This window comes from Terrapene carolina, unplaced genomic scaffold, assembly GCF_002925995.2.
Source record: "Terrapene carolina triunguis isolate 2854851 unplaced genomic scaffold, T_m_triunguis-2.0 Scaffold132, whole genome shotgun sequence".
NCBI lineage: Eukaryota > Metazoa > Chordata > Testudines > Emydidae > Terrapene > Terrapene triunguis.
In genome coordinates this window covers 3,729,672-3,756,326 of record NW_020664483.1, presented here as the reverse complement: position 1 = coordinate 3,756,326, position 26,655 = coordinate 3,729,672, and the positions used below count along the sequence as shown (strand labels likewise).

The window sequence follows — 26,655 nt, the reverse complement described above, 5'->3', positions numbered from 1 at the left end:
GTTATATAGCTACACAAATTTCAATTTTAGACTTCTGACTACGGGACTTTCTATATTTCTTTAGAGAATCTGCAGTCAAAGCCAATTGCTTGCTATGAAACTCTTGGTGTGTGAAGCTACCAATCCTGGCAAGATTAGAAACAGTAACTTGTAAATTAAATGTGTGCTCTGGAGACTGCTGGTGGATCATATGGGTACTGTTTTTCCTCATTTCCAGATGCTAAATTGTATTAAAAGAAGCTAAAAATACATTAAATACTTTCCTAGTATTTCACTGTAAACAACTGCTAAAGTTGTTGTAAAGATGTTGTGGGATTATTAAAGATGGCCATCAAGATACTCTCTCTATTGAGAAACGGTCTGCAATATAAAAAAAAAGTTCAAGAACATCGGGTTTAGAACAAGAATGTCTAATAGATTATATTGTATTCAGAAGGTTGCTTTTCCTCTTTAAATAAGGCAAAGGGCAAACAGCTACAGAAATATTTTCCGGTACATTGCTAAAAGTGTTCCTCCAAAGACTCACTCCTCCATCAGAGGAAAGCTAATTTAAACTCCATCATTCACCCACCTAAGCAGAGCATTTCCTTTTTGTTTCAGTTGTCAATATATTTTGATCATCTGCAGCTTCTCTAGCATATACATAAGGAAACAAGTTTATGACATACCTGAATGATTTTAGGCAGCATTTCTCCTCCATTTTTAGTATTCTGCACTGAAGTGAAGTACTTCTTTTCAAGAAAGAAGGTTACAAGCCATTTAATAAAAACAACACGAGCAGCCATGAATGGGATTTTCGTGCTGTAGATGTTTTCATTATTCCGAGTTGCAGTAATGTATGCTGGTTTTGGCCTCAAGTCAGGAATATATGGTGAGATTAAACAGATAATATAAATAAATCTTTTTTTAAAAAAAAACCAACAACTGCTTGGTGAAATGAATTGAACATTAGACCTATAGCATTTTTTCTCCATGTGAAATAATAAATGTGATGCACCAGCTGCTTACGCCTAATATTATTCTTATTAATATATGTTTATATACTGCCATCATTTTGAATGGTGCTGGAGAGAAACAAGACAAAAAAAGCACAGCTCCTGCTCTGAAGAACTTAATCCATACCAGATAAATAGCAGACAATGCAAGCAACGAACAAAAGAAAGGGATAGGGAAGGGAGGGACAAGACTTTAAAGTAAGAATATGAGTCACAGTAGAATGTAAAATTATCTTTTAAATTCTGATCATTTTTATTGAGAAAAGGGTAAAGAGGGATGAAGTAAATAAATCAGGAGCAGTCAAATAGTGCAAAGCCAAGTGGAAGGAGTGAGGCTTGAGGAAGAAAAAAGGATGTGCTAAGGCACACTAGAAAGGGGAGATCAACTCAGGTGCAGGGAGCAGTGTGAGAAAAGCACAGAAGAAGTGGAGAAAAGGCAAAGGGCTCAAGGTGTGAAGAACAACCAAAACACAGGAGAGGAACTATATAGATGAGAGGTAAAACATAGGCGGGGCAGAGTTGTGCAGAGGCTTAAAAGTGGGCATGAGTACTTTGAATGTTGTGAAAAAAGAAGGAGTGAAGGGTTTCTAGGGGTGAATAACATGGTTGAAGTGGCAGTGAAGTAAGATTGTATTAGCTGCTAAATGCTGGATAGACTGAAGAGGAGAAGGTTCACAGTCAGGGAGGATGTTGAGGAGGAGTATTAATACTGGTCAAGTATTAATGGCTTTGGTTCCATTCAAACACCAGCACTTGAGTTCCAATGCACCACTTAATTGGTGTATTAGGAACAGCTCAAAAATAAAAGGATTTCAACATTTCTAGAGTGACGGAAGCCTTTAATCATACAACTGGATTTTTTGACTGGCTCTGCAGCTCTAACCCCTGCTCACAGCACATCTGTACTCATATCGACATCTCAGCCTCCACTGACTGTGCTACAGTGTGTCTACACTTCGAGCTGGGGTGCGATTCCCAGCTTGAGGAGACATCCTTGTGCTAGTGCTCATTGAGCTAGCGCACTAAAAACAGTGTGTAGTCACAGAGCTGCGAGCAGTGGGACAGGTTAGCCACCTGAGCATTTGCCTATCGTCTCTCATGGTCATGCACTCAGGGCAGCTAGCTTCTCCTGACACCCAGGCTACATTGTTTTTAGCACACTAGCTCAATGAGAGCGAGCACAGGTATGTCTCTCAAGCTGGGAATCACACCCCAGATCAAAGAGTAGACATATCCTTAAGATGCCATTCTCGCTCTCCCCCGCCCTTCAAAGATGAAGAAGATAAAATAAACATGATTTTATTTGTATCAAAAATAATATCTGGCTTTTGGGCACCTTAATAATTCTTTCAACATCTACCCTGTATCATGTATTTTACTATCTTTGTGCACGTTCTTTGTTAACCTAAAACAACATGAAGGCTATGGAAGTTTTGGGTGTTCAAGGAATGCAGGACTGGCCCCAGCCCACATGTTGGGAATGGAGTTAAAAACAAAACAAAACAAAAAACAAAAAACTTCCTGTGTTCGGGCCACTCCTCCCAGGGGGCATGAGGGATTGAATCCAACCATGGAAGTATTACAACCCGTTTTTCCTTAAAGCAACAGTTAAATAACCCATGGAACTAATATCTGTGATTGCATGTGAAAGATCAAGGTTTGTTTTTTTAAATGAATGGCACCTAATAATTTGATAAAAATGCAAAATAAATACAATTATCTTAACAATCTGTTTCACCCATATGTTAATATCAAAAGGGAAATCTAAAATAGTACTAGAGAAAATAATTTTTTCTTATAAGCCATTAAAAATAACAAGTGTCACGCATATATTCAGCAGATATAGTTGTAATGATCACAAAGAAACTACAGAAAGTAACCACCAAATATTTTTGCTACTTAAAAGTAAAACTCACTACTTACCAAGCACAGGTTTGTAGAGGTTGGTTAGTTTTGTAAAAGATGGAAACAAGTGAGGAAGATAATACTTTCTAAACAAGGCGAAGAGAAACTTAAAACCAGTGTCTTGGTTCTCCTTATTCTTCCACTCTAAGCTTGCAGCCTTTGCCATGGAGTCAAAAAAAATGTTTCAAGTTAATACACATTCTATTAAAAATGTCTCCATGTTGATGATAAATGCTGCTTTACTAAATGTGGAAGATGGAAAACAACACTTCAATAATAGATATGAAATATTAGTATTCTATTTCCAAAGCTCTACAGAGTACAATAAGAGCATAAGAAAAAAAATTATGCATGCCAGGTCATTTAAAAAGCAAGCACAAAGGAAGTTCATTAAAAGCTGACACACTTATACTGTTATAATCCAATCACTCACATAAATGTCATAAATTAATGTCATTGTATTTTGTTAAAATATTTTACTAAGATTAAACAAAGCTTCTTACCTCTAAGTAGGGTTCTATGAAGCTACTAGTCTCTCCAGGGTATATTTTTCTCTCATAATCAGCATAACCAACTCCTGTCATTAATGGGGTTGCATATGCACATACAAGATAACCTTAGGAAGCCTCAATCTTGAGCCATACGTACTTGCCACTGGCATTGGGAGCTGACTGCAAAATCTGATTTTTTTTAGTGCTTCAGTATGTCAGTCCTGGTGAGCGTCAGGTGTTGTGAGCACACATTATGTGAGCTTCCACGTACCATTCTGATCAGTCCTGATCTGCAGTATCTTGGTACAGACATTGCTAAATTGTGCTAAAGACTGTGGTGATTTTTTCACTGAAATATAGGCATGTTAAAAATAGTAAGCATGTTCCAACCACAAAACCCTACATGTGTTCGTTTCCTCTAATTATTTGTGCCATGGATGCAAAGAAGAATGGTGAAGGTAGACATCCTCGCAATAAGGGAGAGACAGACTTCTACTTGCTCAATCCTGTTTGTGGATTTTGATCTCTCATATCAATTTCACACCATGTAAATACCAAACCAGTTTAATTTATTTACCATTCTTCTGAGGCACATTCTTTCAACTTGACTCAATCCCTGCCCCCCTTTTTTAAAAGCAGTTTCAAGAGCAAATAAAATTCTCAGTAACTGAAAATTTTCTATTTTCAAATTCCCACAAAAGTCCACCTGATCCCTGTACACCAAACCAGGAAATATCAACTCTAGTCATCTTCATATTTTCACATCTAAAATTATGACGGGATACTGGTTCTTCCTTTACTTTCCATCTTGATTTGTGTGCTTCAGCCATAGTCCAATTACATTTTCCCACTTTCATCAATAATGAGCCTACATCCCAATTAAATGTTTTTAAAACTTCCAAAATCACCAGAGATCCTGTAACTTGCAAGGCCTCATTCTGCAAATACTTACACATGTAAGCTTTGGGAGTGAAAGTATTGTCTGGAGTTTTTCTTTTACCGTCTACTGTCTGAAGTAAATTGTTGCTCCTACTTGATTATTTTAGGTTGGTGAAGTCAATTTTAATGTATTAATGCCACCGTGTAGTTACTGTAAGTCTAATTATTGTCAGAGTACTCAGGGATTTTGTATACATGTTCTTTTTATAATGTCAAATCTAAATAAATAAAATAAAATGAACCTACTTCTGAGTAGCATCACTGAACACAATGTGTACTTTATTCATGTCTGTAAAATTACTGTTTGCTCTGATGCTGCAAATATTGCAGAAGAATATAAATTCATGATTGCCTTTAAAATTTACTGTCCAGTGATTGCTTTCTTTGGCCATCTCAAGTCATCTGACATAGTCAGCTGAATTTCCACTAAATATTTCTTGATTGCTTCCACTTTACGCTGCTTTTCTTAGTTTCAAAAACAAAATTCAGTTTAAAAGTGTGTATTTTTGCCAAAACTTTATTTCTATTTTGCATCTTTAATCAGGGGTATCAGTTAACTTTTCTCTGTTCTCAGTTTACATGCTATAAACTAACTGGGCCATTCTTTTGGTTCCAATTACACAATGTACTTAAGCTAATTAACGTACAACGCATCAGCTCTCCTTTCTCCAAAAAATCAAAAACCAAAAAGCTAACAACAAAATTGTGGTCTGAATTCAAAGACATAAAAATTTGTTCCCCACAAAGAAGACTCTTCAAAATACGTGCAGCCTTTAGTCCCGTTAAACATTAGGGAGTTTGTCTACTGCTTTCTTCCCTAAAGCATAGCTTTTCCCTAAGTGTCAGCTCATTCCGTACTCTGAATGAGTGCTTTTCATCTCATCCATCACCATCATTAAAAAAGGTTTGTACAGCCAAACTGGGTCCTCAACTGCACTAGTGCAACACCATTTTCCACAAGTTTAACTGATCAGAATGTAATGTACATTTCTGTTTATGAACCAAGATGGAACAGAATCTGCAGTGCACACAGTCCTAAGGTATTTTGGCTTTGCAGGGCCAACAGCGCTTAAAAAAAAAAAAAAACACTGAACATATTTTTGCACCATAGTATGTTGGATGTTTATATACATAAAGGGAGCAGTTCTGTTGAGTAGGAAGGGTATCATTTTTACATAGTCACTTTGTGCAGTAAAACTGCACTTTAAGCAAGATGACACAAACACTTAAAACCTTTACCATTTTGCTCACATAACCTTCCTAAAACGTATCTCCTGTAATAAAATATCAATTTTCCACTTTTTAGTTTTTCATTACCTTAGTTCTTTTTACAGGAAATATTAGAGTTATTTAACACCTAATTTGTATATGTTTATTTGTTCTATTAGGGTTGCTTTTTAATATTTCACTCCCTCATTTTACTTTAATTTTGTTTTAATCTCAATTTTTGTATTTTTAGAATACTTTCATTATTCTTCTCTCCTACGGGAAGAGTATGTAGACACTATTGTGTCTTATCTATTTTTTAATTAAAATTTTGATTTAAATCAGCATTCACATCCTTTTAAAAAAAATCTCAATCTCTCCACTCCTATCTCTTCTCCACTCATTCCTAGTATCTGTTTTCATCAATGTGTGTATCACTAACAAGGAACAAGTTATATCTACACCCCCTAACCAACATTCTAAATGCAAACCCATACACATAAGATTATTTTGATCAAACCAAATAGTCCCATGGCCTCTCCTCCTTTCCTCACTTACTGTACATTGGGGAATTAAAACACCCAGCCTGACTGACAAATAAAGATGGCTGTAAAAGGCAATTTTGAGCACCTTCTTGGATCTGCTGATAGCCAGAAATAACACCTTTAAGACCATGTCTACACTATGGGGACTATAGCAGCATAACACCATTGCTATGTTGATGTAACCTTGTAGTGTAGACACAGCCTACAACAACAGAAGGGGATTTTCCACCACTGAAAGAACATCACCTCCCCAAGTGATGGTAGGTGGGTTGATTGAAGCATTCTTCCATCAATCTAGCTGCATCTACACTGGAGTTAGGTCAGCACAGCTACAACACTTGGGGTATGGATTTTTCAGAGCCTTGAGCACCGTACTTATGCTGACCTAAATTTGAAGTGTGCTGGACCAGGCCTAAAACAGATGTGAACTGCTCCCATTATGAGATAGAAAGCTGGGACCAAGCAGCAGAGGGAGGAAGAGTATAGTGAGAAGACTAGTGATTCTGGACTGCCTTGTCCCATGAAGAACAACCTGGCTCCTGTCTTCACAGCAAACCCTGCCCCCCTTTGTCACAACAACTCTCGAGGACATCATATGCCCTTAGTAAAACATCTATCTGAGATGACTAATTAAAAGGTAGGGGGTCCATTTATATGTAAAATAGATTCCAGATTAAACAAAGTCCATTTTTTAAAAAATGTCCAAGTCACTGTCAACATCAGTACCAAATCCTGCTGTGGCAACTATCTAGCTGAAGAAAACAAACCGGTCACAGCCATGGGTGCTACTAAATCAGCAGCCAATGAACTTTCTAAGCTTTGCTGAAATCCTGGGTTATATGTCTATACTGCATCTTAGAGCAAGCCTCCCAGCCCAGGTCCACACACGTGCTAGTAAGCCTTGCACTAGCACGCTAAAAATAGATGTGTAGACGATCCTTTAATGTTGTGGCTCAGGCTGGAGCTCAGGCTCTGAAGTCCTCCCAGGCTTCAGAGCCAAGGCTGCAATGTCTACACAGCTATTTTTAGCATGCTAGCATGAGTCAGTGGACCCAGGCTGAGAGACTCACTCCCAGATGCAGTGTACACACATCCTTAGAGACAAGAGGTAAAATAGGAGACAATATAGAATGAAGTCCTGTGGAGAACATTAATTCAGAGGTGTGGCTTACTATAATCCATTTCATAACTACTTGGCTTTATCTTGATTTAACAGGATGACCTTCCTCAAAGGTTACATGAAGAGTAAATTACTTGTTAGAATTCTTCAGAATTCTGTAACGTAACCAGCAACAGGAATTTGAAGAGTTATGACTGAATCGTTTCACTGAAATGGGTCGACCACCTCTTATCATACTAGCAATACTGATGGCTGAGAGAGGGATTATTCTATTAACAGCTTTTGAGATACGTGCAAAGTGCAACTATTGTATGAAAAGTCAAAATTAATTAAGCTTTGAAATCAGCTTCCTGATGTCAGATGCTGGAGCATAGTGACTAGGGATTTGTGTGAAACTGTTTACCTTGTGAGAAACCTTCTTTATGGATATAAACTAAAGCTTTAAAAAAAAAAAACCCACAAAAACCCACAATATAACATCATCCCTTACTTGTTTTACTTATTTGAGATAGAAATAACTAATTTCAATACAAAAGCCACAACAAAATATTTGACTTCTTTTCTTTTATAAAAAATAAGCAACTCTCTGGATGACAGTAACCTCCATCTGAAAAATATTGTACAAGTAGAAACAACGAAAACAAACTCCCACCACAGGTATGTTCCCCCACATATTAAAGAGTTTACCAATTATTCTTTTCGCACCTGGATTACCATATACTTTAACAATATCTGAAGAAAATAGCAGGTTTGGTCCTCAGCAACCTTTTCACCAGAGATAGCTGGCAGAAGTGGAGTTATTTCTTCAGGATAAATCTTTGCTAAAATACAGAGACAGATTTTTTTTAAAAAGATTAAAATTTTAAAATAGTGGTATAAATAAATTAAATTTGTGATGTAGTCATGTTCTATAAAATATTATAGTATAAATACAGCTACTGATTGCACAAAGCCACGTTCCATTAGTCAGCTGGATTGTTTTCATATCTACCCACGCCCCAAAATATATAGCTAGAAACAGCATCAGCCCTGGCCCCCTAACCACCAAAACCTAACACACATTTTTCCTGTATGAGACCAATTTATCGAGAGAGGAATTTCTAACCTTCACAGTAGTGACAATCCTGAAAATAATGAACTGAGTGAGAACTGATGCAGTGATGTCTGAGTTTGCAGATAGCCTGAAACAGTAGTTCTGACAGATGTGAACTGCCCAATTCATTTTAATACCTTGTTAACTATGAAAATTAAAGATGATAATCTGTGGCACACTAGCAATGTGAGAACAGCATAAACTGAATTTAATACTGAAATGAATAACACAAGGTCTATTATTTATACTAAGTTTTAATTTAAACCTCTGTTTTTAAAACATATCTGCAGTTGTCACTAAATAATGAAAATTTCCACTGGAGTGCCAGAGAATTCAGGGACCTTACTACAGAATATATGAAGCCTTGACAACACTAGACATATTAGCTCTTAACAAAGAACAAGACTGCCAACAACTGAAAAAATAATAGAAGGAAGGGATTAACTAACGATGGTTGGAACCACAGTCCCTTATACACCTTTGTTCAGATCAGTGAGAGGATGTGTATGGAATCAATAATCCCTGATATCCATCTGAAGTATATCAGTAAAGTATCCAATTTAACAATTAAGAATGGCACTGAGCGCTTTCCCAGAAAGTAATATTCCCACAGATGCCCCTCCCTCTTATACTATGCATTTTTTAAGTTTTCCTTCTCCTGTTCCTCCTCTTCCATCCCCACTGTTTCTTCTTGCCTGCTAAACTTTTCCCTTTACAGCCTGTGGACTCCTCCTGTGGAAAGACCTTAGCAAAGAGATGATTCTTGCATTTCACTTGAATAGTTAGGATCAATCTAAATGTCCTTAAATGAAAACTCTGGAATTTGCTGCCGTTTGGTCTGCAAGAGTCCAGATTTCAAGAGTTTCAGGGAGGCTGAAAGACTCATCTGTTTTGCAGGGCTTTATCTGGGCTTTATCTTCCTTTAGGGGATACCCTCCCCTAATCTTGATTTAAGTTTCAGTTGATCAGGGAACTTGACCCCTACTAAACAAGTACCTGCTCTGGACACTTGCCAAGTTGCGACAACATGAACACTTTACAACCTAACCTACCCACCAGGTCACTGGACTGCTGATAGAGGGAGTGGAAAAACCCACACTACCCGGCCAATCTACTAGTGAGAAAAATTCCTTCCCAGATCCAAAAAGAGATTAGTGTGATGGTCACACCATGACCTAGAAACCCGATACCCCACATGTAGAATGGCATCCCGGGGATGGACAAGGACTCATAAGACTTCCCCTCTAATGCACAGAAACCCATAGGCTTCCACTGCATCTTTCAATCTAGCCAGTTAACAAAAATCCCTCCCAAACCCACAAGGAGAGAGGAAGGGTGAGCAATCCTTAAAGGGCCCCAAGGATTTTCTTTTCCCTGCTAGCACAAACAAAGCCTCTCCATCTCTGAGGGGAAGAGGTCGAGGTGCTCATGGTGGATCTCAAATATGAGATCCATGCTGACAATATATGAAGTATAATTTGGGATTCGTTTTCTACTTATAGGCATCTAGAAAGCAATTTTCACCTAAATATAAGTACTAGCTATATAGTATTCAAGTTCTTTTTAAATTTTATACTGAACAGAACTGTCTAGATCTACTTACACTCAGTGACCAGCAGGAAGTAGCAAAGCAGTGCAAAGAGATCTGGCGACTTCTTTTCTATATCTTTAACACTAAGTAACGTAAAAACGTTCTTCACTCTGAAACTACAAGACTACAGGGATACAGTGCTATGAAAATATTTTAATAGATAATAATCTCAATACGACATGTCTCTGGTTCACTGATTTACAGAGATGGATAGTATGATCTATTAGATATTTTCCCCTATTAGCAACATCTGTAATTCTATGAATTAGCAGCCAGAAAGGGCTATATATTCAGCACTTTAATTCTGATGATTTTACTTACCATCAGGCAAATTAGGAGTAGGGCTAATGAGTGTATCCAGTGTACAGGGACCTCTTGATGACATGATCACTGGAAAACCAGGCACTAGGCATGCAAAAATTAACACTTGCTCCTCTGTGGAGTTTGTCTGAAGTGCTTGAAGCCAAAGAAGAAATAGTCGGATTCCTTCACATCTTATCTAAAAGGAAAAGAAAGTAGAAAGTTACATTGATATAAACAGGAAAATACAGTAAAAATACTGAATATTTAAAGAAGTAAAAAACGCTTTTTCAAAAATATGAAGATAAGCACCTTCACTCCCATCACTCTCCAGTGAGCCCTCCGACCATATTAGAGGCAGCACTGAGGGCGTGCTAGAGACATATTCAGGAGTACTGCTGCATTCTGCCAATATCCGGCCAATGTAATAGTCGCTAGAAAGCCAATATTGCCACCATAAGTTAGAGTAGTCCTGAAGCTGCTCTGCCTTGAACCAGGGGCCAAACACCTCTGGTAGCTCTGGAATTAAAAGTAGCAAGAAACACTAATATGTCATCTAAGGGAAATACCTTAATAGAGTTTCCAGTGTGCAAAAGTTTCTTCAAAACTGACCCTGAAATTAGAAAAATGAAATAGGAAAATACATTAAAATTATTTAAGCTGTCTGCTTTTGTCAAAAATGCATTTTTACCACAACAGACCATTTAAATACTGCTAAACAATATTACTACTGCAATGTGTTCATTTAAGAAATAAATACCTGTGGGGAATTAGCAATGTTGTAGCTAACATATTATATGTTCTGTTGAACAGAAAGATGGAACATTAAATTTGATTTTTTTATCTGAAGTCTACTTTGTTTTACTCAGATTCCTCTCATTTTAAAAATATTATCAGTGAACAACTGGTTACTTTGACCCATTAAATTTATAATTTTATATCTTTTTTTAATTATTGTATTAATATTTCATGCCCACAGTTCACATTATGGTATACTGACTGGAAAATTGATTATAATGGTTTTGACATTTGGGGAAGGGAGAAGCATGGGAACAGAAAAAGAACTAATACTGACAACAATTGGTGAGAAAAAAAATATATATATACACACTAGGAGGCCTGCAGATGTACGAACAACTAAGAGAACAAGACTAAAAACTGTTTTAAAAAAAGACTGTATTAACCAGAATTAGACAACTTTGAAAATGCCAGTCAACTAACATAAAATACTTTAATAAACATCAGAGCAAATTTGAAAGTGCAGAATATCATTAGCTGAACTCTCAAAAATAATCTCTCAGTGGAAGAGTAACACATCCGTGGCTTGTTATTAAATGCATTACTTAAACATGGTACTCTATGCCCTACTGAACAAAATTTAACCATTTTGCAACACAATAGTAAACCTACTGCCCTAATACATTTGCATCTTTATTGTTAGTGCACATGAACATTAAGTAACTGTTTGTCAAAGCAAACCATTTGCATGTGCAAATACTATTTGTACACACAAATGTGCATGCACAAATCAATGTGCCATCAAGTTTATTTGCCCATTAATTGAAGCTGGCTAAAAATTTCCCAAATTATGACTTTTTGACTGAAATCAAAACAATACAATAGTTACAAAATGTCTGAGCAAAACCCAATTTATGCTGTTCAAATTTACAGGAAATTAGAATGAAGTAGTTCAAGCAGATGTCTCCTTTTATTTTTGTATGTGCTAACTGGAAATTTGACAACAGCCCTTTCCTTGACCTTTCATTTCCACCCATTATTTCTGCTGCCATCACAAATTCATTGCTCAGCTAGAAAACACACTGGTTGATGAAACAGCAAAATCAGAGTTGAAATCCCAAATAAAGAACAGTGCTTTAAAAATGTGCCATGTGTCCAAATTATATTCAATAAACAGAACAGTAAATGTTCTGACTGCTTTGGTGCTAATCAGAAGTATAGTTTTTCATTTTCAAAGCAGTAATAAGTCTGACATATTCAAATTAATTTACAGGGACACCATCAGGTTAAAATATATATGTTAAAGTTTCCTTCCCGTGTCACAAACAAGTTAGATTATTAAAACTTAAAGAACTTTGAAAATTTAATTTACATTTCAGTATTTATGGTCTCTCTTTACTCTACTTAATTCATCCAGGTCAATGAAACAACAATGATCAGTTTTGCTTTCTGGTTCTCGTGCGTTAACACAAGCCACAATGTTTGGCTTACAAATATTGCAGTTTAGAGCCCTGAACTACCTGAGAAAAGCTTGTCCCTTCAAGCTGTGAAATTTAGTCAGAAAAATTATTTCTGCCTCATTTTATTATTGGCTTTTCCACAGTACACAAGAGAATAATATTAGCTTGTTAGCCATATTGTGCTATATCTTTATGTTTATTAAATAAACAAACTACATTAAAAACATTAACGTTGCAAAGTCAAGCACTCAAATATCAGAAAATGCCTGAATTAGGTTTGCCTATGATATCTTAATTTGGCTCCTTTGTGCTTACGCATTATGATACACAGTCTTTAATTGCATGACTACATACAATTTTTTCATAGGACCCCAGCCTCATTCAGTACAGGAGATGGAGAGTGCTCTGGGAACTAATCAAGGTTGTAAAATATGAGGCTGTTGACTGTAATGACCCTTTCCTCATTTGTTGCAGAAGTTGGAAGGTGTGTAGTGGCACAAGGCAAGGAAAGGAAAAACGAAGAAAGGATGTTCTAAGGGTTGAGGTTATTAAACACTGTCCTGGATAATGGAATTTTATCTCTGTCTCTACCATAGTTTTTCATTTTCTGGGTGCCCACATAAGATACCTGGGGCCAGATGTTCATAAGTGCTGGGCATACACAACTTTAACTGAAGGTCATTATAGCTGTGCTTTCAACATATTAAGTGTTATAAAAATGCTAAGTACTCTGAAAAGTCAAGCCCTAGGTGTCTCACATACGGCATCCATAATTAGTGGAGACTTGACAATTTGGGCCTTATTCTCTCTGTGCCTCAGTTATCCAGCTGTAAAATGGGGACAATACTACCACCCAGTCTCACAGAGGCATTGTGAAGATTAATTCATTAATGCTTGTGAAGCACTTGGATACTACGGTGAGAGCACCCGACATGTCAAGGAGGAAATGAATAATTTTGTATTCAGTGGAGGGTTTGAATTGCCTGTGTTAAATAAGACCTAGAACCACACAGCGAATGAGGAGGATAAAAAGCAATACTGAATAACTAACTACCTATTCACTGAATGAGACAGGGGTCCAATGGAAAGCATATTATGTGTTCATGTATTAAAGGCTATCATAATGCATAAGCACACAGGAGCTGAATTAAGATTTCACAGGCCACCTTAATTCTGGCATTTCCTAACTTTTGAGTGTTAGGCTTTGCAACCTTAACATTCTTTTAATGTAGTTTTTAAAAATGTAATTTTCTTAACTAAAAAACCTTGAAATATCATCATGTGGAGGCATACTGACACTCCCCTGCCGCCCTTGGGGTCATCAGCAAGGTTTGGATCTTTAGATGCACAACACGGACTTCCCACTTGATCTAAAAAGTTCAGACAGGGTTGGGTGTAATTCCAGGTTCGGGTGTAATTCCAGGTTCTATAGGAGAACGTTCTCAAGTGGTTTATAGACCCTTCTGCCTCTGTGCCTCCAACCTGTTTGTGTCTGTTCCCCTCTGTATTTATCTGCTCCATCCCTGCTCCTTACCACCTTCCCCTTATTGGATTGCTTCCCCAAACCCATCCTGGCTCCTGTCCCCTCAAGCCAATCCCTTCTCCCCCTGTTCCTGCCCTCTCACTCACCCCTCCTGTCCAACTCTTCCCTCAACCCCCCTCCCTGCTCTTGCCCCCATCCTTCTATCCAACAAAAGGCATGCTACTTGTTTTTTCAGATGTAGTATGCCACATAGTTTGTACCACAACACTGCTAGCTTGCAAAACAGGTGCTATTGTGCCACAAAATACAGCAAAACCCTCTCTCATATTGTAATCTCCATTCTATTTTTTCAAGAACATGATGTTGTGCAAGGAGTTAACAAAGATTTTTCAGATCTGCTCATCCCGGAGGCATGAAGTTTCAAAAAGATAATGGCAAATTAATTTCCATATTTCTCAGTTTATACAGGCTGAAAAGTGCAACTTATCTTTTTGAAATTTCAAGTGTTGGTCTGAAGAAAATGGATAGGGTTTCATATAAACAACAAAACATACTGGAGCCAGATTCTACTATAAGCACAGATGAAAGTTCTCTATTTGTCATTCTAATCCATTAATAGCTTTATGGATCGAAACTACCTCAGAGTGCGTCATCTTGTGTGCTACTTTTTGCCTTTCAGTGATTAGGTCACAGATACTGTACTGCTTTTCATCCAAGAATCTCAAAGAACTCTGCAAAAGAATGCCTAAGTATTATTCCCATTTTACAGATGGGAAAACAGGCACAGAGAGGTTAATACATCTGCCCAAGGCTCCACAAGTCAGCAACAGAATCAGGAGTAGAACTCAGACCTTCTGGCTGACATTTTCCTGCTTTTATCACTGTACTAAATACAAATGCTAAAGACATGAGCCTTGAAATTCACTCTTTTTGTGATGCCCAGGATTTGTACTATTTGGGGGGAAAAAATCCCTGGAAATAAAAGCTACAACTATATAATAACCCTTGTGGCAAAAGAAGAAACTAGACAGCCAAATACCAATAAATAAATAAATAAATGTAAAATAAATCAGGGGACGTAGCTGAAGGGTTTTGTGACTGCTTTGGCAGGGAGAGAAAAAGGAACTGAGGACTGTAGCTGAATGGAGCCTTTAAGAGCTGAAGGTTCAAGAATGTTTAGCTCTAGGGCTGGTATTGGAGCTCTTCCTATGCACTTTTCTACTACTACTAAATGGTTCTGTGGTTCATAGGGCATGATGTGCCCTTCCTTCTGTGGGGATCTTCATGGCAATTTATGTAGGAGGACAGTAGCCTGGAATTTTTATGACAACAAAGATGCCCTTGAAAATTTCACTGAAAATGGCATTACTACCCAGCTTATATTTATACTAACAGAAAGTTTTTAATGGTAAACAACCATATTTTACACACATATTTTAATACTGCTGTGACAATCAAGGTTCAGGCACCCCCAGGGGAGAACAGGGGGGCTGAACCCCAAAGAATAAGCAGTTGAATCAACTGATTGTATACTGTACTATAAAAATATGTTGAGTAAGGTCTTTTATAAAGCATGTAATGTTCTGAACTTGATGTTCATTTGAGATATGTATATAGATTGTGGTTATGAATTTATGTATTCATGAATATAGCAAACTGTGCTCATAATTAGTGGTGCTGTCAGGCTAAGAAGGGGCTGCCTTCTTAACGAGAAGAGATTAGCTCTAACACCTACCATTGTAGTACCTAGGAAAAGACAAATAGTAGTCCATTGAAATTAATGGGAAAACACTGAGACTTCCTGACTATCAGCTTAAGAAGGAATTTCCCCCACTCTGAACAAACATGAGTCACCACTCAAGAGAAGGGAAAAAAGGGGAGGGGGAAGGCTTTTTAAATGGAGGCATTAAATTATTGTTTTCATAGAGAAACTGAGGGACAATCACTTTGTGTGTGCTGTCCATGAAGCACTAGATCCAATCTATAGCAGGAGGTACTTTGGGAAACTGTTCAGAGATTTTGGGTAAACTGCATTAGGGAAGGGAGTTTATCTAATTTGATTTATGTTTATTATCATTATGTTTATTTGCTGTGTAACTTGTATATGTTTGCTATTCCATACTATTTTATCTTTGAATCTGCGATGTTTTTTATTTAATAAGCCTTTTGTTTATTTTTACCCCAAGCAGGTCTCTGGCATGCAAACTGTCTAGTAGTGTGTGCACCAAAGTAAGCTGGTGTCTGCGGGGGAAGGGGGGGGGGCGCTGGTTTCACACCTTTGGGGGAGACAAAGCAGAGGATAAAAGTCCAAGTGTCTAGTACTTAAGAACGCAGGGTGGATGGATTTGGGGTGACTTGGGTCTGGAAGAGCTGTTTGTGGTACTCTGCAAAGAGTAACTAGGCTGGTGGAAGCCAGGGTGAGACCTTGTGCTTGTGGGCAAACTACGGGTGTCAGGGTTCTGAATGAAAGCTCCACAGCATAAAGGCACCCAAGGTTACAGAACAGATGGTGACTAAACCCCTTACTGGTTTGGGTAATCCCCAAAACATCACAGTGGCATAGTGGTTACAGGAGTTGCACCCCAACATCAGCAAATTGAAGTTTACACTCCAAACACTTACAAAACCAGACTCTAACAGATTGAAAACTGAGAGAACAAAGTACAAGCTTACGGTTTGTTATTTTCTTTTCTTTACTTTGGGTTAAAGGAAATACAACAAGGAAAGTGGAAAATGAGCCAGTTAGAGTTCTTGCATGATCAAGCTAAATATGAGGGGAGGGGTAGGAAATCAGTAGTGTGAAAAAGGATTTTTATTTTAAGCTGCTACTAAAATATTTTTTTAAAGTGTTTCTTCTTACCTATACTGTGGAAATGCCATCGATAAAATATCCTCTCAGGTAGCAGTTGTAATATTTTCTGCAGAAAACAAAACTAAACTGTTAACTTTTCCATAATAAATTAGATCGTTCAGAGAAACTTATGGAACAGTTGATGTGTCCCTCCAAGCCAAATATGAATTAAACAATACAATAATGGGCACCTACAGTAGCAAGGATTAGTGTCCACTATTTTACTTTCCCTGGATATTTAGAGTATATCATGTTCATTAACCACAATTGTAATTACATTTTAAAAAGTATCACCGTCAAGGAATTTTTGTTTTTTAAACTTTCCATTGTTTTAGAAAGGATCCAAACCCTAATATTTCAGAGCATAAACCAACTTCTAACTGAAGGAGTTAGAAGAAACTTCATCTATGGACAGGGTATTTCAAAACTGCGCACTTTAGGGTTTTTAATATGTTCTTTTGAAGCATCTGATATCGGCCACTGTCAGAGCCAGGATATTGGACAGATCTGAGCAAATCTTACACTCTATGGATTAGAAGGGTAATGAACACTTTTCTTCCACCGCCTAATGTTGGCAGATCCACCACCTCAAGCAGCCCTAGGGGAACTTTCGTGAGTATTCTTACAGAGAACTGATTTACCTGCACTTTCATCTGCTGAGTGGAACTGACCAGAATCACACAAAGTTTCATTAATTACTCCATAGCAGATGCAGTTAGTAAAGCACTCATGTGGAATAATATGTAGTGGGGTCTTCCTCTGTAGTTTTGGGATGACTCTGACAGAGGAAGATCAAGGCAAGGAAGAGGGAAAATCTTGACCACAACCTCTAACTTTGGTATTCTATATGGTATCAATAAAGCAATGCAATTAAGCACATGCTTAAATACTTTGCTGAATGGGGGCCTATAATCTTGGTTGGAGAAACAGTTGGGGCCATCAAATTTTGCTGCTTGCCAACCCTGTGCATTATAATGCTACAAAGCAATTTGTATGAATCACCACAACTTTTTCATGACTTTTAAGTGTAGTACAAGCCAATGTGGCTAACTTGCAATTATAGGTCTTTTTTATGAAAGTGCATTATAGGCTGATATCCAACAGAAAGGTAACTCTGGCAAGTAATTGCTAGCTTGTTGCTGCTGAGGATATAAAAGGATCAAATTAATACAAAACAATGAATATGGATTTATTTTTCTTTTCTGAAAACTTTTCAGCTGCTGAGCGATGGATTTTAAGAAGAGATTAAGAATCCAAAAGGGAAATTAGTTTTAACACTAATTTTAAAGGTCAAATAATTATCTCTAAAGAAACTGACAGTACTGTTTAATCATCACACAAAACAATAGGAACAAACTTTCACAAAAAACTTAAAGCACCACCAGTTCTTAAGAAAAACTACATGCAGGATGCAAAATGAGTGACGAGTAATAATGTAAGCAACTGTGACCCACTTCTTGGTCTTTAAAAATAAAGACTGGTAAGAGGAATAAGGCAACACAGCCAAGTAGACAACACTTAACATTTTAGTTATTTCTTCATACAGGGCCAACAAGTGAGCCATTATTGCCATTGGAACGATATGCTCAAAAGATGGATTACGACAGAATAAATCTGTTGGAAAACAAAGTGTTTCAGAAATTGTATACAGTACTCCAATGACAGTCTCTGAAAATGAAACATTCTTTTCTTCATAGCAGAAAATGATAGTCATGGCAACTTCATAGACATTGAGAACTAGACCTCAGGTCACATCAGTTTTCTACAGCAGCCAGAGTAGGGTAAAAGTCCTCTATAACTATTACTATGGGAGTTGTCCCATAGACAGTATTAAAAACCTTCTTATAGTTAACTCAGAAGAGAAAGTAAGTCTGCGATATCCCTTCAATGTTCCTCATTGTACTTTGCTTCAACATAATCCCCACAAGTCCTTCCATAGGTTTTCACCTGGGGCTTACCTTCGCAGCAGTGGCTAACAATAATTATCCCGAAAATCACATGGCCAGATGTCTAGCTCTGTGTCTATGGGCAAGGTAAATGTGCTTGGAATGGAAAGATCTGACTGGCTAAAAATGAGGTCATGATTAAAAAAAATTGGGGGGTTACCTGTTAAGGACCATGTTTCTGCCAATCAGATTGCAGGATATACAAGGATATAATAATTATCCATCTAAGTATTAAAATACTAGGAGATCTGCACCTTTCAATACTTTTGACATTAATCATCTAATCTCTGTTTGCTTCTATCCTAAATTGTGAACTTTTCTTTTTGGTGTTTTCATTCTAAGTTTTACAGTACTACATGTACCAAATGTGAAGAATAAAAAAATCATGCTGAACTTTTCATGCATTCAGATAAATGTTAGACACACAATATATTCTATATGCATAGTGCACAGTAAGAATTCATGGCTTTTAAGAAACAAAAACAAATTTGCTACAAAAACCTGAATGAACTGATGGACCTTCAGAATTACCTTTTAAAAGGGATCCAATGTGGAAATGTTCCAACTTTTTTGTACTTATTATAAATTGACTAAAAAAAAAAAAAAAGGCAAAACAACTGACCACAAGGAAATAAATAAAAATCAATACTTTATGATGTATGTCTTGGATATAATTTCCTCTAATATTAAAACACACTCTTGATACCCAATTTTTTATACCTCTAAAAAGGGCCAGTGACCTTTTTCTGCATCAGAATATTTCAGGACAAACCTGTTCAAAGACCGTAGATAACATAAGATTTTAAAATGCACTACTTGCTCTAGTGTACAAAGAAGAGTAAAATGTTATGCTGTAAGGCAACGCAATGTAAATGGGTACATAATGAAATACAAGTAAATTGTACATATGGCTCCCAATAGCATGAGCATTTGCAGTACATGGCATAGAATGTTAATCTTATAAATATATGGAATTCTCCATATTAAAGTATTATTAGTAAATGTCTGAATATAATGTGATGCACAAATTATGTCAAAAACATAATATAACAACTTCAGATGCAGAACAAACAGAAGTAAATGAAAAGCAAACAAAGAAGTTGCTTCCATGGAAATACTCTCATTGATAAAGAGTGGGAAGAATTATAGAAAATGTAATATACAATATAAAAGCACAAATTACTTCTAAAAACTAGTGTTTTTTAAAGGGTGGACTGTAAATGCAGAATATTGAAGAAAAATTAAAACTAGTTGTAAGATTATGTGAAGAATACCCAACCAGTCAAGGACAAGCAGCACTCTGAACGTAGGGAGGTTTCTGTGGGTTGCAGGAAAGTTCTCAGACTGGAAATTGTAAAATGTCTTATGTCCTGATGGGTCACTGACTCAAATAAATAAAGGTTACTTGCCTGTTACCAGAGCGCTTCGAGATGGCTCTGCATATTCACTTATGAGTACTGAGCCACCTTGGGGAGCCTTACGGTAAAAAGCTCCTCTAGCAGTCAGCTAGAGTGTTCCCACACCCCCATCTCATCCCTCCCCTCAGCATTACAACTTACCAAGGACGATGCTATAAAGTGGGTGGCGCATTCTCACCACCCCAGATCCTTCCACTGCAAAGCCAAAGACACAGAATGACAAGGACTTTTATAGAGAAGGGAAGGCAGGTGGGAAGTGTGAATATGCAGACCCATCTCAAAGAACTTTGGTTACAGGTAGGTAACCTTCATTTCTTCTTTGAGTGGCTCTGCATATTCCCACTTATGGGATAGACTGATAAGAAGTGCTGAAAACTAACCTGGAGGTGGGGACAGAGTCCTAGCTGAATAGAGACTAAAGCACTGCCTTACTGAATCTGGTGTCCACACTAGAAGCCAAGTCCAGATCATAGTGCTTAGTGAAAGTATGTTGCAGCCTTCAAATTTCAACAGCCGGCACTTGCCTAAGACAGGCGAAGGAAGTAGCCACCACAGTTCTTATGTGGTTGAGCTGCAGCAAGTAAAGGGATTTTCACTAACATGTAGCCCTCAGCGACACATTGTTTAATCCACCGAGAAACAGTCTAGGAAGAAACCATATATTCTATGGGGTTCTTGGCATAAGAAAAACAATATAGGTGATTTACAAATACTCTTAATTCTGACCAAGGAATAGGCAAGAGCCTAACATCCAAAGTGTGTAGAACTGATTCCTCCTTATTAGAGTGAGGCTTAGAGGAAGAAAAAAAGGCAAATTAATGGACTGATTGATGTGGAAATCAGACACTACCTTAGGTAAAAATATGGGATCAGGTCTGAGAACTACTTTGTCTGTAGGAAAAGAAGTGAAAGGTGGGCATCATTCACTCACTCACTCACTCTCCTGGCTGATGTGATGGCAACAATGAAAGCTATCTTAATAGCTAAATGGCACAAAATACTCAGCCAAGGGTTCAAAGGGTGATTTCACCAGTACGGCCAACATCATATTGAGATTCCAAGAAGAAATGGGATCCCTAACCGAGGGATAAACATTTGATAACCCTTTCATAAATCTTTTAATTAAACAATGAGCAAACAGTGATCTACCATCAGTTAGACAGTGGTATGCAGAGATGGCTGCCAAGTGAATCTTTAATGATGATGTGGATAACCCCTGATTTTCTAAGTACATGAGGTATTCCAGAACACAGGGAATGGAAGCAGATACAGGAGAATCAGATCACCCCTTCATCCAAGTCTGAAATCAGAACCACTTTAGATGGTAACAGTTCTGGTAGACTCTTTTTGCAATTTATTTAGTAGATCCTGCACAGATGAAGAACATGACTGCTCAGCCATGCCATCAGGTGAAGAGACTGTGGATCCAGATGAAAGATCCTGCCCTCCTGCTGGAACAGGAGACCTGGGGACAGATGCATGAAGACTCCATGAAGACAGCTGAAGGAGATCAGTGGTTTACCACTGACATGGCTAAGCGAAGGCAATGAGCATCATCCTTGACTTATCCTGAGCCTCTTCCTTACCACTATCTGAATGAACAGGAAGGGGGGGGGGAATGCATACATCAAGCCCTTCCCCAAGTGCAAAAGGAAAGCATCCAACAAGGACCAACTGTCCCTGCCTTCTCTGGAACAGAGGAGGCAACACTTCCTGTTGACCCTCATTGTGAATAGGTCCACCTCTGTCGACTCTAGTTGGCTAATTTAGTCTAAACCAACTGATCCCTTAGGGACCATTCATGCATCCAAGAGCGGTCTCTGTTGAGATGGTCCATGACTATATTGTTTTCCCCTGCAAGATGCAAATTGGTGACAAATACACCAATCCCATAAATGTATGGCCTCTGTGCACAGAAGAGTGGAATGGGCACCCCCTTGCTTGCTGATGTACTACAATCACTAATGTATTGTCTGTCACTACCAGTACAACCCTCTCTTGCAGGTGGGAGAAAGGAATGACCTAAGAGCCAGATGAACAGCTCTTAATCCCAAAACACTGATATGCAGGGATCGCTCCTGAGAGAACCAGTGCTCTCAAACTGTCAAATGATTCAGATGCGCTCCCCAACCCATGATTGATACATCTGAACTCACTGTCCAGGATGGACCCAGATAATTGAACTGTACATCCCTGAGCACATCCATTCTGACTGACCACAAATCTAGGAAGACTGTGATATTCTGCGGCATGGTGATCAACACCTGAAGGCTGTCCCAACTTGGCCTATAAACCTGAGACAACCAGTGTTGTAAAGGTGTCATGTTTTTTAGACAGGCAAACAGAGCCACTTATGTAGTGGCTGCCCTAAAACCCAGGAAAAGTTTTACTCTCTGGGTGGGACATCGCTGGATCTGTAACAGGTACTGGGTCATCTTAATAAATCTGTTTTGTGGCACAAAAGCTCTGCCATCCACAGAGTCCAGTATGGCACCTATAAAAGGGATCCTATGAGAAAAGCAGAGGACTGACTTTGGACACTTGAGAAAGAGCCTGAGGTCTGAAAAGAGATTGGTTGTGAAGGCGATATTATTTAACAGATCTTCCTGCAAGGAGGCCTTCAGTAGCCAGTGATCTAAATAGGGGTAAACAAAAATACCCTGATTTCTTAGATGAGCCACTACCACAGTGCAGTGGAAAGGCCAAATTGGAGCACCCTGTACTGAAAGTGGCATCCGGTCCCCACGAATCAAAGTTACTTGTAATGAGTTTGCCAAATTGAAATATGAAAATAGGCATCCTTTAGATCAAGAGTCACACACCAATCCATGACTGACAGCAAAGGGATTATGGTGGCCAGAGTCAACATGCAGAACCAAAGCTTCCAAATATATTTGTTTAAATACCTTGAATCCAGCAATTCATCGTCTTAGACCGACCCCCCCCCCTTCTAAAGGAAGATCTTCCAGCTTAATTCTAGTGTCCATAGGTAGGGAGGAAGAACAGAGCCATGCATGCCTCCTAATAGTCACAGCAGACACCAATGCTCTGGCAGCACAGTCCAAAGCATCAAACAAGGCTTCTTTTGTCATTAAGCATGTCATCTTTTCCCACAGGTAGAATTGGTAACAGGCCACGACTGCCTGATAATTCACCACCCTAATACTGAGGGACAATGAAAAGAACATTTTTCTCCTCATCAACCCTTTTCCCTTCTTTATCAGCCAGGGTGTATGTGATAGTTCAGATCTAGTCACCGGTTACTGGTAGCAGCCACTTCGATTGAGTTAGGGACAGAGTGGGAATGAAAGTAGGAAAACCCTTGAGAGTATCTGATACAACTTGTCAGCTTTCTTAGAAACAAGTTGGCAAGAAGCAGGTGTTGTCCATATGGACTTAGCTGGCTGTAGAAATCATCCAAAATGGGTAGGGATCTTGTACTCCTTGAAGCAATCCTAAGCATATCAAGCCCCAGGTAAGAATCTCTTCTGCAGGCACTGGAAGATGATGATCCACCAAGTTGTGGAACTGAGTAGTGACCTCGAAAAGGGAGAAGGCTGAAGCAACCCCCCACATGTTCATCTGGAGATAAATTGAGCTCAGTTCATTTCCAGGTGCTCCTGATCAAAGAAAGGCGCTACCTCCTCATCTTGTTCCTCAGATAGGGTTTTAGGCATCACTGTCAGTAATGTTAACAGATCTGTAGGAGTTAAATCAGAAGATCTCTAGACTGCCAAATCTTTAACAGACAAAACATTACCACTTAAATCACTTGGAGGGTAATTAAAAGACTCCAAGGGGGCCCCCAGTAAGGCCACAGGCCCCTTGATTGCCAGGCTCCCCAGCAAGTAGGGTACAGGAATATGCCTGCCAGAGGACAACTATAGGGTGGCACAAAGAGAACTACAGGTCTCTATATTCTTCCTTTATCTTCCCCCGGTAAGGATCCAGGTCCAGATCTGATATAGAATGCAATGGTGGTAAGAGTAGATTCAAGAGACCCTGCAAGGTCTTAGGAGGAGGGAGGAAAGTGTGAGTCAGAGGAAGACCCACAGCATCTTCTGGCCTCCTCTGCTTAATAGGGAATGAGTAAGAAGACCTTGGAACTGGGGAACTGTTTCCCCCACTCAGAACTGAAGCAGCAACTAGAACTGGCAAGTGAACCTGGGCTGTCACAGTGACAGAGCTCTCCGGAAAAGAGGACATAGCCAGGACTGACACAGGAGCCAACATTAGATCTGAAGATAGACACAGATCTATATCCCTTACTACCAGAAACAGAACAGATCTCTGCTTCAGAACCATAGCAGTCTTGTCAGAATCAGGCAGATCTGACAGTTCTGATGCACAGGAACCAGCACTGCTAACACCAGCTGTTTTGTCTCTATGCCTCCTTTTCTTGGCACCACAACCAAAGGCTCTGGTGGCCCAGAATCTGACACACTAAGCTATTCCATTTTCCTGGATCAAGAAGTGGAAGTCATAACCAGCCCCAGTCCTGCAGCCACAAGGGTTCTGTCGGGGTTGGATAGCTAGGAGGCACAAGGTATGGGCACCTCTCTTTGCCTCTCTTTTGGAACCAGGGCAGTGGGATCTGACCACATGCCCTTCAGTCTGGGCATCAGTAGCCTCAGAGGCTTGACTGAGGGAGCTACAGTAACTGAGTCTGACCCCAGCAGAGGTTTTGATTTCTTGGAATCCATCCAAGTCTCTGCATGTCTTCACTAGCAACGTTAAAGCGCTGGCCGCAGCAGTGCTTTAACATGGCTGTGTAGTCACTGCATGAGAGGAATAGCTACCAGTGCTGGTGCACTGTCTACACTGGCACTTCACAGCACTGAAACTTGCAGCGCTCAGGGGTGTGGTTTTTTCACACCCCTGAGTGAGAAAGTGGCAGCACAGTAAAGTGCCAGTGTAGACAAGCCCTTAGACCTATGATCCAAGTCCTGAGGATCTAGCCTCAAGAATAAACAAAACCCTGGTGATAATCAAGGTTGAACAGACAGTGAGTATGTAGCTTGTGGTCCAAACAATATCAAACAAAACAACTGTTTCACTTGAAAACAGGCTGGGGTTGACTTTACCACCAGGTGATAACCCAGGTGCCAATGAATTTCAGGGTGTGTCTACAGCCAACACTGATTAGAAATGGTACAGAGGAGTCTGTGATACACATTGTGAAGAGCAAATTCAGGGTCTCAGTTGCATGGGACAGGTAACACGAAAAAAAAAACACCTTTTTGTTTTTCCCTGGAAAATGCACTATTTGGTAGAGGTAGGACTTTTGGTAGATCCTTGTATTAGAACAGCCCTTTTAGTCCTGACCATCAGCTGGGGAGAAGTAAAATGGGTGGGAAGGAAAGAATGCAAAGTGGTCCTGGCTCAGAATAGCCTCCATATCTGAAACCTTGTGACAAAATTAGATTTAGGACACATCTGACCCACATCACTTCCCCTTCTCCTCTACTGCTCTCAGCAGTTCAAAATCAGAGATGAAAAATGAATGCATTTGGAGAAAAATATTAAATAGGCTAACAGTGATCAGATTAGTGAATCATCTGCATAGTCCAATCCTGAACATTTAGCTGAAGGGGTCTTCCAATCTATGTAATTATCTGAGGTCAATCTCATCACAGCTTCCACCTAAACCACTTTAAAACTGCACAAGTTATTAAGAGAATGGATATAAGTAATCAAAGTTAACTTAGCACACTTTGCTCCTGGCACATAGGAAATGGCTCATGAAGTGTCTGAACTGCTAAATGAGGTGAAAAACACAACCTAATTCAAAGTTAAGATTGAAACTCTTGTCTTATTAGTGCTTCTTGTGCCTATGTATTATTGAGTCCCAAGCTAAACATGTTACTTTACATATTAACACTAGAGAGGTGAACTCACAATCAGATGGACAACCACCCATGTTTGTATTCCTGAGAATCCATTCTTTGCTCTCTCCTCTCCAACACAGTTGTAAGAAATGTATACAGCCTTTACTGTGAAAAACCAATGACATTTTCTTCCACTCCAACCTCGATTCTTAGTTATACTGCTGTGAATTCCAAACTGGCTATTGACATCTTGTTTGTAATTTCACAGTAAAGTAATATGAAATATTTTAAGAAATCCCACAGTGTGAAATAATATTACTTTTTCAAAAAACACACAGATCTATTTAATGCTTAGTGCTTTGCTGCATCTATATGGTAATCCATTATAGCACACTTGAAATAGAAATTAGGTATTACTACTGATCAACACATCAGGGTATCTGTCAGTTCTTTTAACTGATTATCCATAGTTCTTTTTCTTCTGGGCTTACTGCATGACTAGGAATAATGTGAAGTTTCAACCTTAGTTTATACAGGATGCTGCTTTTTGAAAGAAACACTTCTTTGTTTTAAACTCGGTTTTCATTTTGTATGTGTAAAAAGAATTCTACAGCTCAGATTATTAGGGTGAATGCATCATTTTTTAGCAGATTCACAGTCTCGATTAATAATGCAGTTTCTGGGGGGGAAATAGGAAGATATAATGCTTCTATTTTCCCAACTTTATTTAGCAATATAGGGTTGGA

General features: G+C 38.6%; 1 protein-coding gene across 2 annotated transcripts in view; it reads right to left on the bottom strand.

Annotated features, from left to right (window-relative positions):
* Positions 1–26,655, bottom strand: part of RALGAPA2 (Ral GTPase activating protein catalytic alpha subunit 2) — a 282,251-nt gene that overhangs the window by 221,761 nt on the left and 33,835 nt on the right. The window contains exons 4-9 of one of the 2 annotated variants that reach the window (XM_029911911.1): positions 16,727–16,784; positions 10,755–10,798; positions 10,207–10,384; positions 7,907–8,022; positions 2,919–3,057; positions 669–868 (exon numbers count right to left, since the gene is read on the bottom strand). In XM_029911911.1, coding sequence (XP_029767771.1) covers positions 669–868; positions 2,919–3,057; positions 7,907–8,022; positions 10,207–10,384; positions 10,755–10,798; positions 16,727–16,784 — 735 coding nt within the window. Of the gene's footprint in view, positions 1–668; positions 869–2,918; positions 3,058–7,906; positions 8,023–10,206; positions 10,385–10,754; positions 10,799–16,726; positions 16,785–26,655 lie in introns of those variants that run through there. The other variant, XM_029911910.1, reaches the window with a different exon arrangement.